The sequence below is a fragment of the Megascapheus bottae genome, chromosome 3 (assembly GCF_031878675.1).
Source record: "Megascapheus bottae isolate mThoBot1 chromosome 3, mThoBot2.hap1, whole genome shotgun sequence".
Classification (NCBI taxonomy): domain Eukaryota; kingdom Metazoa; phylum Chordata; class Mammalia; order Rodentia; family Geomyidae; genus Megascapheus; species Megascapheus bottae.
In genome coordinates this window covers 58,846,094-58,862,859 of record NC_143511.1, presented here as the reverse complement: position 1 = coordinate 58,862,859, position 16,766 = coordinate 58,846,094, and the positions used below count along the sequence as shown (strand labels likewise).

Sequence of the window (16,766 nt, the reverse complement as noted above, 5' to 3'; positions counted from 1 at the left end):
GCAGTGGCTAGCCCGCTGGCTACAACATGCAGACCAGGGGGCATTTCTATCTTAATATGCTCCTCTACCTAGAAAGTGCAGGGACGTGGGTCCCTCTACTGCTGTAGGAACTTTTTCAAATGACTTCTGCCTGAAAGAGCCTGGTTTCTAAAATTTTCCTACAAGAGGTAGGACTAGATATGGCCGAGGCCAACAAAAGCAAACACTCCCTTTGTCCTGTTTCCTTTCTCAGGATTTTGAAGATTTTGTAACCCAGCTGGATGAAATCATGGCTTTGAAATCCAAGTGTATTCAGAGTTTGAGAAGCCAGCTGCAGCTGTACCTCACCTGCCACAAGCCAGCTGCAGCCCCTGAGAGAACAGCGGTGTCTTAGAACAAGACCTTATAGCAGATGGCAGAAGCAGTATAGGAGTGACTGTTCAGCGGCGGGAGGACCCTGCCAGGTTCTCTCTGCACATACCCACTCTGTAATCCTACCTGGACTAGCCTTATCCAGATATGGGACTAGCTCCTCCCTCAGTTCCAAGCTCAGAATATCTGTAAGAAAGGAAGGGCCAGGTTAAAGTCCTTTGATGCCCGTTTCTTTACTTTGGGGTTCAAAAAAACATTTGCATTCATTCGTCATAAATCTGTGGGAACACATCTCTAATCCCAAGTTTGAGGATCAAAGAGAGTGAGTTAGTAATGTGGAGGTCAGAGGTCACAAACCAGGGAAGACAATATGCTGAGCCCAGGGGCTTTATCAGCTCAACTCTATGCCTTTCTGTCTTCAAAGACTAAAACTTTGGCCCCAAACTAAAAAATAGTTGCCAGAAGTACAGCGGTAGGATAAGCAGGTACACCACTACCAAGCCTGTGGAGATAAGATTACACTTTGGAAAATTTAAATGAATAAACTTTAACATGTCTTTAACAAGACTGAAGCAAATTTTATGCTTCCAGTACTGGCCCTTCCTGCAATCCAGTTTTGGGACAATAGAGGGTGCCCACATCACTGCTTTTCTTTTCCCATATCTACATTTGCTGAGGTGATAGGCCTAGGAACAATGCTGCCGCCCAGCACCTTGTGCTTCTGGGAGAGTTCCTGGCTCCTGATTCCTCACCCTCCCCACCCCTAACTGAATGACTCAACAACTGAAGAATCACAGGCAAGTACATCATGTGGGCTTGTGTCCTCTGGGAAACCCTGCACAGCCACTCTCTAGGCGTCATATTCAGGATCTTGGTATCAAATGTTATAGTCAATAGTCTGAGGACATGGATACAATATCCACATCCATACATGTGTGTCTTCATCTGAGCTTTGCTTGCTTCATTATGTTTTTGGCAGAATTAAGCTCATTTTTGGAAGTTACCTTAAGTCAAACTGAGATTCATGGGTCATAGCCTTGACCCAGAAAACCCATTGTAATGTAAACTAATTTTTGTTGGAGAAAAAAATGTTAAAGTTTTAAAAGTGCCTAATTAAAAGGCCAACAGAAGCTAGGTGTGGTGGCACTTGCCTGTGATTCCAGCACTGAGGAGGCCAATAGGAGGACTATGAGTTTGAAGCCTGATTGTGCAACACAGTAAGACCTTGTCCAAAAACAAAAACCTGGAGCCAGTGGCTCAGGCTTTTAATCCTGACATCTGAGGATTAAGATTAAGGTTCAAAGTAAGCCCAGATAGACAAATCTGAGAGACTCATATCTGTAATTAACCAGCAAAAGGCCAGAACTGCAATTGTGGCTTAAGTTCCAACAACAAAGTCAAATGAGAATGTAAGGTCTCATCTAGTTCAAGCTGCAAAACAACCATACATAGATTAGATGATACATAGACAGGATATAGGATAATAAAGCAAGCCAAGGTAAGGTCTACTGTAGCATTCTCAGGTAATATGAATTATAACCACCAGAGGGCATCCTGCATCCAGTTTAAGGCTCTCTCAAGCCTTCCTCCAGAGTCACTGGAAAAAAAAAGATCCACTCCCAGCCAAATGCCAAAAAGGGATGGTAGGACAGTATTAAGGGTAAAGACAAAAAACCTTAGGGAGGAATTCTGTCACAGTGGCACCGCTTGTATAGGAAAGCACTTTAGTTTTAACCTCACAGGAAAGGGAACTTGCTCACCTCCTAAAGTTTGAACACCTGAAGAAAGACCTAGCTTGCTCCCACCTGTACAATCCGGCAGGAAGCCTTAGGTCTCGGCTCAGAAACTGAACTAGGTCAGCTTTAAATAGATCCTTGTTTGTGCCTACTTTGCAAACAAACAAAAAAATGGGGAGGGGGGTTGGGTGGGAGCGGGAGCATGGCCTTGTGGTAGAGTGCTTACCTGACATGTATGAAGTCCTGAGTTCAATTCCTAGTACCATATGCACAGAAAATACACAAAAATCTGGAAGTGGCTCAGTGGCAGGGCGCTAGCCTTGAGCAATAAGTGTCCAAGGACAGTGCCCAAGCTCTGAGTTCAAGCCCCAGAACTGGCCAAAAAAAGACTGGAGGGCCAGTTCTTAGGTCATTCAGACATTCAGGAGGAGGAAGAAAAGTATTGACATACAAAAAAGATTCTAACCTACAAAATCGCTTTGAGTTGAAGACTTCAGGGATAGCACCCAGGCCCAGAGTTCAAGACCCGAGACCAACCAAAAAAGAAAAAGAAAAAATCACTTCACCATCTGCCCACCCTAAGAGTTCTTTGCAATAAAGAAGTTATCACACAGGACATACCTTTTATTCTTTTATTAGTAGTTCTCTCTGAAGAATCAAAATAGTTAGCAAATTATTTTAGATTCATCAAGATTTTATATCCTTTGTATTTAGATCTTTTAGATCTTTAATGATGTACAACATAATACAAAACAAACCAAAGAGACAAATTTCTATACCTAGGTGTTACTCGTTGTGTCATCCTAAAGCAGGGCTGAAGGAGGCTGTTCAAAGAGAACAGGGGGTTAGTGCTGGGCTACTATGTTGAGGCCTATTTTCTCACCTGTTCAATATCCTGGGAAGGGGCCAGTGATGATTTAGACAAGTTTCCTAGAACTGGGGCTCTAGAGCCCTGGGCAGCAAAGAACTGTCGTCCAAATGAAGGTGAAAGAAACACGTTGGCTTAGGAAGCATGGGGACTGCCTAACAGAAGAGGCAGATTGGCCCCAAGTGCATTCTTTGCATCTCAGAGACATTGCAGAACCAGTGTAACACTAAGTAACTTAGAAGGGGAAAAGATGAAACCCTGGAAGAACCTTTCACTTGCATTCAACTTGAATTAAGAGTTCAGCCTACCCGTGCAGGTAAGAGCGGGAAGCATCTAGTCCCAGAGCAGCACTAAATCTGGTCCTCCCTCCTTCTCCCCACTCCTCCTGGCAACCAGGCCAGGTTTTGGCTGAGGACACAGAGACCCCAGAAAGACCCAAGTATTCTTTCTGCAAGGCCAAGGTGGGAAGGACACTTTTCAAAATACAAACGCATTTAATATGGAAGGAGCCAGAACAGGTCTGGGGCTTACATGCCCAGATCTCTCCCAATTACTCCCCAGATCAAGGTCTAGGCTTAGAGACTGGCAAGCACCATCTCTATATCTGCCCTGACTCCCAAAAGAAAATCTGGAAGTGAGCCCCCTTTCCTTCCCACAGATGGGCTCTGCAGGGCCTCCTGAGGGATGGTGGTTCCGTGGCAGGGCCGAGGCAGGGCTTGGTCTCAGCTGGCTCCGGCACGGGCCATGAGGTCTTCCAAAGCATTGTCCTGGTCATTGTTATGTAATAGCAACACTTCCTTAATGTCTTTAAGTTCAAAGCCCATTTCCTTAAATTTGCTCATTAATTGAAGAAACTCCATCATCTAAGAGACAGAAAAAAATATAAATTAAAGAAAAGGGTTCAAGCCAGACACCAATGGCTCATACTTGCATTCCTAGCTTAGACAGGAGGTTGAGATCTGAGGATTGCGGTTGAAGCCAGCTTAGGGGGAGGGGATAAGCTGGAAATGTGAGCTGTGGTTTAGGTGGAAGACTGTTAGCAGTAAAAGCTCAGGATAACACCCAAGCCCTGAGTGCCCCAGAACTAGCAACCAAAAATAAATATACACACATAAATAGTCCAGCCACATGAAAAAGGTATAAATGGGTACTAGCGGGTGGAGGAAGCCAGGAGCCCTGCCCAGGCCTAGTTCACTCACCTAGTCCCATTATTCTCATCCACAATCCTACCAAGGCAAAAAAATACTAAACCAAAAACTGCTGCTCTCCAAGGAATGGAGTGAACAAAGACCTAGCGATGGGAATCCAATAATTTCCCCTTTCTTTCACTGGGATTTTATTAGCAGCCTTTAATTCAATTGTTTCTCATCCCAGCTAAGAGGCCTCAACATATTCTGTGTAAACAAGGTGACTGCCTGTGGAAGCGTGAAGGTTCCTACCTTTTCTTCTGAACACTGGTGCATTTCCAGAGCCTCTTCCACTAAAAGCGGGTCAAAGCCCTTCTCACAAAGCTGTCCGTGTGCAAAGAGATAGTCGAGAATCTTAAAAAAGAAAACAAGAGGTTTAAGTACCTACTCCCTGTATGCTTCCTGAAAGTATCAAAGTAGCTAGTGTTTTGCTCTCCACCCCACCCAAGTCATCAGATCCTGGACAGGCCTTGACTTTGTGCCTTGAACTGTGTCCAGCACAGCATGAGCTCAGTAACTACTTGTGAACATACAGACACACCCTTCTAAACATGAATAGCCACTTCCCAAAGAAGGTTCTGCTCCAGCAGACTCACATTTATCAGAATGTCAGCTCCACAGATGGGGCAGAGCAGTCCTCTAAACAGCCTGAGTCAGAAAGTATGAGACACTACAGTACCCTATTCAGAATTTGCTGGGCAACCATAACAAGATAAAAGTATCAGTGCTTAAAATTTTGCCCTCTCTGGAGTGGCAGACAAGGGGTACCTGGAAGACATTCCAACAACTCTATAGTCCCAAGGCTTTCCCTCAGCAACCATAAAGAAATAAGTTGAATGAATGAATGAGATCTCACTCCCATAGCAACCATCAACAAAGGGCTTTATGTTGAGGGCAGATTACTATCCCAGCCTCAGAGGTCAGCACTCTTGTCTGGTGCACTAATCTTCCCCTGTAGACCAGCTGCTCACCTGCTCAATGTTCTGCCCTTTCTTCCTCATGGCTCTCAGCACACCGTCGTATGAGTAGCCCATGCTGACCACTGTCTCCACACACTGCCGCTCACTGGGGGACAGCCTCTGCAACTCAGAATAGGCCTGGGGACAGCTGGGCATGTTGGGCACTTGTGACACTGAGAAATTTGGAGGGTTGACCTAGTAGTAGAGAAAGGAAAGAATCAACACAAGACCTAGGCCCCAGAAACACATCATGGAGGGAGATGAATCCTGGAGCTTCCCATTTCTGACACTTAGTGAGTACACATGCAAGCAGTCTACAATTGCAATAAGAAAAGGCTGGGTTGCTGGTCAAACATTCTAAACAGGCATGAAGGGAGATGGGGTACCAATCAGAGGAGCGGAAAACTGGGGAGATACCTGCAGCTGGAACTACCTCAACTCCCCCCGCCCCCCACCTGCTTGCAGAAGGACGCACACATCAGCCACATAAACCCTTACTACCCCACCCCCATCCCACCCCACAGGACTAGAACCTTAACTGGCTGTGTCAGTTTCTCTCCAGATCCCATTATCCCTTTCCTAGATCGCTGTATCAGAGTACAGAGATCATTCACTTAACACTCCCTCTGGAGCTAACTTTGTCCCCGAAGTGTCTCCTATATCTCACAGGTCCAGGCAGAGGCTGTGAGTGCTATTTCCTACATGGCCAGCTCAGGGCCTCAGGGGTTTTGAATAACCCCCACCCCTCGAGCCCCCACACTCTGCTGAACTCCAGGACCCTGTCACAGTCTACTGCACTGGCTACAAGCAATCTGCTCCATGCCACTGGACCTTACCCTCATCTGACTGATATACAGAGACCTATGTTTCGCTCCTTCTACCACCATGCATAATGAATCAAACCCAAGACACAAAGGCAGCTCAGTTTGGGACTAAAGGTCCCATTCACTATGTGAACAAGGTCACAAGGTATTCTACAATTGGGCTCAACTGTCAAGAAACAAAATGTTTCAAATTTTTCTTTATTGGGACAGTAAGGGAGGGAGGCACCAGGAAGCCCTCTGTCGTAAAGCACATTCAGAATCAATACTACTATTACTATTACTACTACTACGACTACTATTATTATTATTATTTTGCCAGTCATGGGACTTGAACTCACCCTGGCTCTGTCCATGAGCCTTTCTTGGCTTAAGTCTAGTACTCTACCACCTGTGTCACAGCGCCACTTCTAGCTTTTTCTAAGTTGTTTATTGGAGATGTGTCTCTTGTACTTTCCTGCCCTGGCTGGCTTCCAATTGTGATCCTCAGATGTCAGCCTCCTGAGTAGCTATGATTACAGGCATGAGCCACTGGCACCCAGCTTCAAAATTCAATTTCTAGAACCTGTTGCTCTCCTCAAACTATGCTGGGAAAGCCAGGAAGAGTGCAGGATTTCAGACCCATTAAGCTTCTGTTTAATCATCCTACTTACAAGATATGGGGCTGCTAGCTGGTTACAGAAGTTATGACAGAGCATAGCCACTATTTAAACCAATCTAGCCACTCTTCAAGCTCTAAAATTCTTAGCTCCCTCTCTAGAGACTGGCTCAGCCTGAGCTCAAGCCCTCAAGTGCCAGCTCTCATATGATGAGCCTAGCCAGCCAGATAGAATGAAACTGCTTTTCTCATAAGCTGTTTGAATATATGAATGTCAGGTGGAATGTGACTGGAATGTGAGTACTTGTAAAAAATTTCATATGAAGCTGGGCACTCTGGTTAGAAATGTTATCTGGTGCTGTCTAGAAAAACCTGACCATGTATAGAACTGAAAATGTTCTTGGGGTGTGTGTGTGTGTATTTATACTTCTAGAACCTGAAAATGTTCTTGGGGGTGTGTGTGTGTGTGTGTGTGTGTGTGTGTACTTCTAGAATCCTATTGATAAAATGAAAACTAGTATGTATACAAATATTCATCTTTAAATTTATACACACATCCAGAACATGATTCTAACTATGAGACAATGTAGGAGGACGAGAAGAAGGAGAGAGGGGAAAAAGGAAGATAAAAGGTTAAGTAATTTCAAACTATGACACAACTGTGTACAAAGTTACATAGGGAACCTCAATAAAAACTGCTGATTGGGGCAGTTTTTGAAATATGATGTAAAAATCAATGTTAATAAATGCTTTAATAGGGGCCGGGAGTTTGGCCTAGTGGTTAAAGTGCTTGCCTAGCATGCATGAAGACCCGGGTTCGATTCCTTGGTACCACATATATAGAAAAAAGCCGGAAGTGGTGCTGAGGCTCAAGTGGTAGAGCTCTAGCCTTGAGAAAGTCCAAGGGCAGTGCTCAGGCCCTGAGCTCAAGCCCGGGACTGGCAAAAATAAATAAATAAATAAAAAATAAATGCTTTAATATAAAAAAAAAAATCACACACACAGCCGGATGTGATGCTGTGGCTCAAGTAGTAGAGCTCTAGCCTTGAGAAAACCCAAGAATAGTGCTCAGGCCCTGAGTTCAAGCCCCAGGACTAGGAAAAAAAAAAACAAAACTGTTGATCAAAAGAGGATTGGGGACTGGGAATGTGGTGGCAGAGTGCTTGCCTAGCAACGCATGAAGCCCTGAGCTTGATTCCTTCATACCACAAACACAGAAAAGGCTAGAAGTGGCGCCATGGCTCAAGTAGTAGAGCCTTGAGCAAAGAAGCACAGAGACAGTGCCCAAGTGCTCAGTTCAAGCCCCAAGACTGCCCCCCCCCAAAAAAACCAACCCAGGAATGAAAGTCAAGTACAACAGGCTCTGGTGGGGAAGTGGCAAAGTCAAAGTGAAAGGAGATGAACAAGGTAAGTAAGTTTATTTACATATATGGAAATAAACCTATTAAGAAGGCGGAGTAGGCTAAGGAAGAGGTGATACAGGGGAAGAAAGTGGTAGATAAATTGTTTATATATACAGAAAAGGCACATTCAACCTACTTTTATAACTAATGTATGCTAGTAATAGTAAGCATTCACCTCAGGCTGGGTGTCAGAGGCTCATGCCCCTAATTGTAGCTGCTCAGGAGACTAATGGTTTGAGATCAGCCTAGACAAAAAAGTCCAAAAGAGTCCATCTCAAAAATAACTGGCAGGCCAGGCGGTGGCTCACGCCTGTAATCCTAGCTACTCAGAAGGCTGAGATCTGAGGATCAAGGTTCAAAGCCAGCCTGGGCATAAAAGAACCACAGAATCTTATCTCCAATTAACCTCTAGAAAATGGGAAGTGGGGCTTGGTACAAGGGTAGAGCGGTAGTCTTGAGCTGAAGAGCTCTGGAACAACACCTAGGCCCAGAGGTAGGGCAGTAGCCTTGAGCTGAAGAGCGCAGGGAGCGTACCCAGCCCAGAGTTCAAGCCCCATGACCCACCAAAAAAAGAAAAACTGGCCAAAGTGCCGCAGTTAATACCAGCTATACATGGACGCACGCATGCGTGCACACAGATACACACACAACACCTCAGACACTGAGCGCTAAATTCTTGTGATCCCAACTACATAGAAAATAGAGATCAGAAAGCCTGTGGTTCAAGGTAAGGCTAGACAATAGTGCAAACCTCACCTTAATCAATAGTGAGGCATGCAGTGCTGACCTGTACCTAGCTATATGGACATGTAAATGAGGCCCTAGCCCCAGAATGACGAAAGCAAAATGACGAAAATATCTAGGGATATTACTTAAGTGGTAGTATACTTACTTGAGGCCCTGTGCTCAAACATCAGTACCACCAGAGACTTCTGACACATACATGTACATCTTAGTATGAATCTTTACAAATATATGTATATGTGAGTATTCATAGATTATATAGATCCCAGCATCACCTTCAGTAAATATCAGAGATAATCTAAATATTCATTTATAGATGCATTTAGGGGTAAATCTCCAGCACTCTGGTGATTGAGGCAGGAAGATGCCAGGTCCCAGACACAACTGTTTTTTAACACATTACTGAACTCAGAGTGGTCTTTGTCATGATTTATTTTTGTAACAGAAAAATGGACTGGGGGTGTGGCCTAGAAGTACAGTGCTAGTCTGCAGAAGGCCCTGGGTTTGATTCCTTGGTATCACATACACAGAAAGAGTAAGGTAGTGCTATGGCTGAAGTGGTAGAGCATTAGCCTTAAAAAAGCTCAAGGACAGTGCCCTGAGTTCAAGGGCAAGAACTGACTTCAGCATAAAATGGATTTTTTTATATCCAGTAGTTAAAGTGTAGACTTATAATGAACAAAACAGAGTAGAAAAGAACTATGAAGGCGTCTTTCCCAATATTAGTGCTTGAGGGAAAGCAGAGTTTTTAGGAGGATATACTGGAGTTTCAAAGTTTCTAAAGAGCTTGAGCACTACTAAGAGGTTACAGTCTTTGTACACCTTTGTAGCCTTCAGGCACTACCTCATTCTATCAAGACAGTCCTCTGCAAGTCTTCCCAGACACTTTAACTCTACCCCACTAATCTATGTGTACATTTGAACACTGATTACATGTCCCACCTGCATTATTACCTTACTGAAGCATTCTAGTCACATTTTGAACATAGTATTTATGTAAATGCATAAAGGACAGTTACCATGCCCTGTACATTTTTTATTCCTTAGAGCTTGGCTTTGGGCTTAGCACTTGACCTTATCAACAGGGCAATCAAATAAGTGAAAGCCTTAATAATGTTTTCAAAAGGAGAATTTCATTTGGTACAGCAAATTAAGACATGTTTAGTGTCTCCGAAAGCCATTAAAATAAGAACTAAAACTTGTATTTACCTTTAGTGTCTATGAAGAAAAAGGAAAGGCAGAAACAGTAAAATTTGAAATCTTAAAATGTGGAAAGTGTATAGAGGAATGTTAACTGTCAAAAGCAATAAGTAAAAAATAAATAAATAAGAGTTTAGACACCTACAGTGCCAGCTTCTTGGGAGTTTGAGCAGGTTGATCAGTTAAGCCCAGCAGTTAGTTCAAAGCCAGCCTGAGCAACATAGACCATACTCACTTTTTCCTTTTATGTCCACCACCTCATTGCAAAGAGCTCAATGAAAGCCAGGTGTCAGTGGCTCATGCTTGTAATCCTAGCTATTCAGGAGGCTGAGATCCAAAAGACTGAAGTTTGAGGCCAGCCCAGACAGGAAAGTCCAAGAGTCCTATCTCTAAAATAACCAAAAAGGGCTAAGCTGGTGGCAAGCAAGCAAGCTAAGTGAGGTTCAGGCCCTGGGTTCCAACCCAGTACTGACCAAGTTAAGAAAGAAAGGGGGAGAGGGGGGATTCTTCTAAAAACAATTTCATGACAGTGTAATCCCAGCTACTTAGGAGGTAGGAGAATCATGAATTCAAGGCCAGTCTAGGGCAGTTAAGAGGTGAAGATTTGTCTCAAAATGCAAACAAAAGAGGTAGAAGCAATGCTGGTGTAGCATAGCATTAGCCTAGCATGTATAAGACCTCGGGCTCATTTGCCAATAATTTTTTTTTTAATCACAAGTATTTCATTTAGAAAGAGTTGTTCATTGGTTTTGGTGTCTAACTGGTTAATCTAACTTCAAATGGGGGTGAGAAGTATTCATTGAAGATCCTGATCTTTCCAGGATGTTTTTATCTAAATCAGGAGTATAGTACTGACCTTAACAACTGACCAACTGAAAGTAGGATGAAACCAACTCTGAGATAGCAGTGATACTCTGCACTCTATCAACTTTATCTGGAAAGAGGTCCAAGAAGTTTACAAGAAGCAGGGAGCTCTCCAACAATGGAAGCACTCACAGTCATTTACCAAGGATACTACTGTAGGGACCCTGTACTTATAAAGGACACCAAAGTTTCATCTGTCAACTGGCTAATAGCAGCCTTGTTATAGTCTCTGAACAACATAGTACCAATTCAATTAAGCTCCTATCTGGCTCTAAACAGTCCCTTGATATGTGTCGTCATAAAAAACCCAAATCTATGAGGTGATGTTATTAAGGTTTCTTGGGCTTTTATGTTTACATTCTAGAAGGCATTAATGTTTGTTCTGTGCTGCTGAAATAACCACATCAATACCTAATCTATGACAAATACAGGAACCTCAATGTATCCGCAAGGTTTCTGTGTGCCAAAATTAGATTTTCTTCAAGAAAGTTTTCTATCAACCTATCTTTCTACATGAAATTTGAGTCCTCACAGACAACCGTCCTTCATCCCTTCCTTGAAACAAGACTGTACAAATGTGTGTGGTGACAGGACTAAAAAGTAATTGTATGACTAGAGTGTAAAAAATACTAACTTGGGGCTGGGAGTTTGGCCTAGTGGTAGAGTGCTTGCCTAGCATGTATGAAGACCCAGGTTTGATTCCTCAATACCACATACATAGCAAAAAGCCGGAAGTGGTGCTGAGGCTCAAGTGGTAGGGTGCTAGCCTTGAGAAAGTCCAAGGACAGTGCTCAAGCCCTGACCCCACGCCCAGGACTGGCAAAAAAAAAAAAATTAACTTTTTGTGTTACTAGGGATTGAACACAGTGCTAAGCAGGCACTCTACTACCACACGTCCAGGCCCTTTTTGCTTAGTTGTTTCAGAGTCTCAATTTTTGCCTGGATTGGTCTGGGCTGTGACCACACACACACACACACCTCAGTGTCACTGGGGATGACAGGTATAACACACTGTGCTTCCCCCTAGCTGACATAACATATGTGACCACTGCACTCAGCGATTGGTTGAGATGGAGTCTTATAAATAGTTGTACCTGGGTTGCCTTGAATTATGAGTCCCCCAATCTCTACCTCCCAAGTATCTAGGATTACAAACTTGAGACAATTCACCTGGCTGAAATGTGCAGATCTTTAAATGACAGGTTTCTACTTCATCCTTCAACTTCAAATACAAATTATCTACCAGTCACAAAGGAACCACCCAGTCTGAAGAAATGTTAGCAAAACTATAGAGGAAGAAGCCAGGTGAGATGGCTCACGTCTGTAATCCTACCTACTCAGGAGGCTGAGATTTGAGGATCAGGGTTCAAAGCCTTCCCAGACACAAAGTCCATGAGACATTCTTATTTCCAGTTAACTACCAGAAAACTAGAAGTAGCTCTGTGGCTCAAGTGGTAGAGTGCTGCCTTGAGCTGAAAAGCTCAAGGACAGCACCCAGGCCCAGTGTTTAAGATCCAAGACCAACCCCCCAAAATCACCCCCCAAATAAAAAAAAGAAAGAAAGAAACTATACTCAATGCACAGCAACATGAAGGTAAGGAAGAAGTTACGAGGAACACTATGTAGGTTAAAAAGAAAGGAAAGGACAAGCCTGGCGCGGTGGCTCACGCTTGTAATCCTAACTACTCAGGACGCTGAGATCTGAGGATCAAGATTCAAAGCCAGTCTGGGCACCTGAAACTCTTATCTACAGTTAACCTCTAGAAAATGGGAAGTGGAGCTTGCCTTAAGGGTAGGGTGGTAGCCTTGAGCTGAAGAGCTCAGGGACAGCGTCCAGGCCGAGTTCAAGCTCCATGACCCATAAAAAAGACAGACAGACGGACGGAGGGAGGGAGGGAGGGAAGGAAGGGAAGGAAAGAAAGAAGGAAAATTAAATATAGCCAGCAAGGTGGCTCAAACTTGGAAGGTAGTCAGGACACCAGGTTTTCTACATAGACTTTGTTACCAAACAAAAAATTTAAAAAGCCAGGCCAGCAGGACACCTGTGGCTCACCCCTATAACCTTAAATTACTCAGGAAGCTGAGACCTGAAGATCACGGTTCAAAGCCAACGTGGGCACAAAAGTCCATGAAGACTCTTATCTCCAGTTAATCACCAGAAACCAGAAGTGGCGCTGTAGCTTAAGTGATAGTGTTAGCCCTGAGCTGAAGAACTCAGGGACCTAGGCCTAGAATTCAAGCCCCACGACTGACTAAAAAAAAAAAAAAAACAGGGCCAGGCCATAGTGGCTCATACCTATAATCCTAGCTACTCAGGAGGTTGAGATCTGAGAATTGCATTTCAACACTAGCCTGAGCAGGTCCATGATACTCTTATCTCCAATGATCAAAAAGCCAAACAGGGCTCCATGCTTGTAACCCTAGCTCAGAAGACTGAGACCTGAGGATTGCAGTTCAAAGCAAACTCGGGTAGGAAAGTCCATGAGACTCTTTTCTCCAAGTAACCACCAGAAAACAGGAAGTGGTGCTGTGGCTCAAAGTAGTAGAGTACTAGCCTTGAGCTGAAGAGCTAAGGGACAGTACCAAGGGCCAGAGTTCAAACCCCATGATCAACACCAACAACAAAAAAGATTCAGGGATGACGTAACCGAGGTTGAAGGTATGTGTAGTTTGGTGGTAGAGGGCTTGCCTAGCATATGCAAGGTGTTGGGTTCAATACCTAGCACACAGTAAGTAAGTACAATCATCAGTCTAACTAGGCACTGTTTAAAACTATTAATCCTGGTCCCCAGGAAAAAGAAATCTTTGGTACTGTAACTTAGGGGAGTAATTTCAAAGACTTACTGTGGAACCAGTATTTGGAGGTGATGATTCTTCTGTGTACATGGACAAGACAGACAGGGAAGGCATCTGGGAGGATGGCAGGGTTGGCACTTCCGTGCCACTGTCCAAGTTCAAAGCTGAAAGCCCAAGAGTATGGTCCCCATTGAGCTCACTGGCACTGCTTTGGGTAGAAGGCTTTAGGGCATTCCGGGATGTGCCACTGCGGAGGCAGGATGTGCTATGGAAAGTGCTGGCCAGTTTGACTGTCGTCTGACTGCTGTCATCAGAGTCAAGTTTGGGGAAGGACAGAGATTTGATATTGCTTACTGCAGGGATAGGGGGCAGGGACACTTTGGAAGACAGCGATATCTTTTCACAGTTGCCCAACTGTGGTAAGGTTATAAAGCCATTGGGTTTATGAAGAGGCTTGAAATCTAAGGTTGCCCGCTCCAAGGATGCCAACACCTCCTCATCCTGTAACACAGACCCAGAGCCTCCTCTAGGCAAGTTATTGTCCAATAACTGGGCCATAATAGGTCCAGTGGTTCCTACCAGAATGTTTCTCAGCTCTTCCTTCTCATCAATAGTTTTTAACTCCAGATTTTCAAATGGGTCCTCTTCACACTCGAAGTCAGCAGGATTGAAATCTGCCTTTGTGTGGGGTGGGCTGAGAACTTTCTGTTTTGTGGCACTACTGCTGACTCGAGTTGGAGTGAGGATGCTGTTGTGCTGCAAGCTGGCAAGGATGGGGTTAATAGGAGGTGGCTTTGTGGCTGCACTGTGAGTCTTGGGGAAGCTCATTTTGCTATCGCCCTCTGGGCCACTCTTAGAATTCACTTTAGCTTCTGCTTCCTCCGCCTTACGCTCTGCTTCATGCTGGGCTTCTTGGATTTTCTTAATATCTTCAGCCCACTCAATGGTTTTCTTTTCCAAGGAGAAGTCATACTGCAAAGATACAGCAGAGAAAGGTGTGAACTGAGGTGGCTGCCCTTTGCCCACCCAATTCACTCCTTCCTCACCCCTACACAAGAGTGGCAGGCCAGCAGCATTTAAGGCATGTGGGATGATCCTCAAGAAGAACGAGGCTTCCAGTGGCCTCTACAGCTGAACCAAACTATGCTCCTCGATGACTTGTAGAAACTTACTCGTCCTCCCGAGAAGGCCATGGGAACCCTGCCACTTCCTCTGTTTCTCTTCCCTTGGCCATTTTCCTCCCTAGAATTATTCATGGTTCAGACAGGGAGCTTTATCTACATATTTCATAAAGCCTTTCCAAAATCTTATACCATTCGTCTCTACCAGTCATCTGATGGACAACACATGTAATCACATGTAGCTTTAATCTGTAATCTCTAGCATTCTCCACAACATTACAAACCACTAAGACAACAATCCAGCTAAACCCTCCTTAGGCCTCTATTATCTAATACCATGTCCTAATTAGTTCCGATGCTCAAGGATAACAGCCTCGAACACTTAAAAGAAATACCATGCAGGTACCATGCATGACTGTTAGCATGGTTTGTTTGTGGTGTGTGTGTGTGTGTGTGTGTGTGTGTGTGTGTGTGTGTGTGTACAGTATTGGGGTGAAACCCAGGACTTCAGATATGGTAAGCAAGCTCTCACATAGCTATACCCCAGCCCAAGATGACTTTCTATGAATTAACTCTAGATTTTCTCAATCCTGTATAGTAACTATTATTACCCCTACTACAAAGGCTATCCAGAAAGTCATAATGCTAGAGCCTGGATTTGAACATAGGCAGTCTCACTAGATTCTATACACATAATTAGGAGATTATAATGAGTAGGTTATACTCAAAATTCAGGGAAGTTTCTTATTAAGAAATCTAGAAAGCCAGGAGCCAGTGGCTCACACCTGTAATCCTAGCTGCTCAAGAGGCTGAGATCTGAGGATCGTGGTTTAAAGCCAGCCCTGACAAGAAAGTCTGTGAGATTCTTACCTCCAATTAACCAACACAAAACCAGAAGTGGTGTTGTAGCTCAAGTGGTAGAGTGATAGCTTTGAGCTGAAGAATTCAGGGAGGGGAGGAAGGAAGGACAGAAAGAGAGAGGAAAGAACAAAAGAAAAAAAGAAGGAAAAAAAAGAAATCTAGAAGCCAAGCATGATTATGCAGTCTAGGAAGCTGAGGCAAGAATATAGCAAGTTAAGGGCCGGGAGTTTGGACAAGTGGTTAAAGGGCTTGCCTAGCATGCACAAAGACCCGGGTTCGATTCCTTGGTACCACATACATAGAAAAAAGCCAGAAGTGGTGCTGAGGCTCAAGTGGCAGAGCTCTAGCCTTGAGAAAGTCCAAGGACAGTGCTCAGGCCCTGAGCTCAAGCCCAGGACTGGCAAAAAAAAAAAAAAATATATATAGCAAGTTAAAAGCCAGTCTGCCTAGGTTCAAATCCAGACTAGGAGAGAAGAGGGTGAGGGGAAGTTTAAGACAGGGAGAAGGATATAAAGGGTAAAGAGAAGGGGAGAGGAAAACAATAGAAGAGAAATGGGACTAGGAATGTAGCTCAATGACAGAGCATATACAAAGCCATGGGTTCCACTGCCAATACTGCCACTAAAAAAAAATCTAAACATAGATTAAGACTTTACAGAGCAAACATATATTAAAGGACAAGTAGGGGCTGGGGATGTGGCCTACTGGTGGAGTGCTTGACTAGCATGCACAAAAACTCGGGTTCTATTCCTCAGTACCATACACAAAAAAAGAAGTGGTGCTGTGGCTCAAGTGGCAGAGCACTAGCCTTGTGCAGAAGTGCTCAAGGATAGTGCCCAGGTCCTGAGTTCAAACCCCATGACTGGCAGAAGAAAAAAACAATTAGGAACTAAAGGACAAGTAGTAAGTACAGTTGAACTTATAAACACACACACACACACACACACACACACACACACACACACACACACACCCTACCCCTTTCATATAAAGCAAAATTCATGTAGGACCAAAAAGAGTATCTTTGTTTTTGTTCACTCTAAGCACCAGAAAAACAAAAGCTCTGATGGGCTAGGCACGAATGTTTTATGCCTCAGAAGGCTGCGATCTGAGAAGTATGGTTTGAAGACAGCCTGAGCAGACAAGACTGTAAGACTTATTGTCAACAAACCAACAGAAACTTGGTAAGTGTAGCTCAAGTGGTACAGTGCTACCCATGAGCCAAAAAGCCAAGTGAGAATATGAAATCCTGAGCTC

General features: G+C 44.0%; 2 protein-coding genes across 7 annotated transcripts in view; one reads left to right on the top strand and one right to left on the bottom strand.

Annotated features, from left to right (window-relative positions):
- Kif24 (kinesin family member 24) overlaps nt 1-2,290 on the top strand; it is a 59,020-nt gene extending 56,730 nt beyond the window's left edge. The window contains exon 13 of the mRNA XM_090330120.1: nt 233-2,290. Within this exon, the coding sequence (XP_090186246.1) occupies nt 233-373 (141 nt within the window). The 3' untranslated portion in view covers nt 374-2,290. The remainder of the gene's footprint in view (nt 1-232) is intronic.
- Nucleotides 2,291-2,705: 415 nt separating this feature from the next.
- Ubap1 (ubiquitin associated protein 1) overlaps nt 2,706-16,766 on the bottom strand; it is a 75,761-nt gene continuing 61,700 nt past the window's right edge. For 4 of the 6 annotated variants that reach the window (XM_090330123.1, XM_090330122.1, XM_090330121.1 and 1 more), the window contains 4 exons: nt 13,576-14,499; nt 5,114-5,296; nt 4,395-4,496; nt 2,706-3,818 (listed from right to left, as the gene is read on the bottom strand). In XM_090330123.1, the coding sequence (XP_090186249.1) occupies nt 3,678-3,818; nt 4,395-4,496; nt 5,114-5,296; nt 13,576-14,499 (1,350 nt within the window). In that variant the 3' untranslated portion in view covers nt 2,706-3,677. The remainder of the gene's footprint in view (nt 3,819-4,394; nt 4,497-5,113; nt 5,297-13,575; nt 14,500-16,766) is intronic. The other 2 variants (XM_090330125.1, XM_090330126.1) reach the window with 2 other exon arrangements.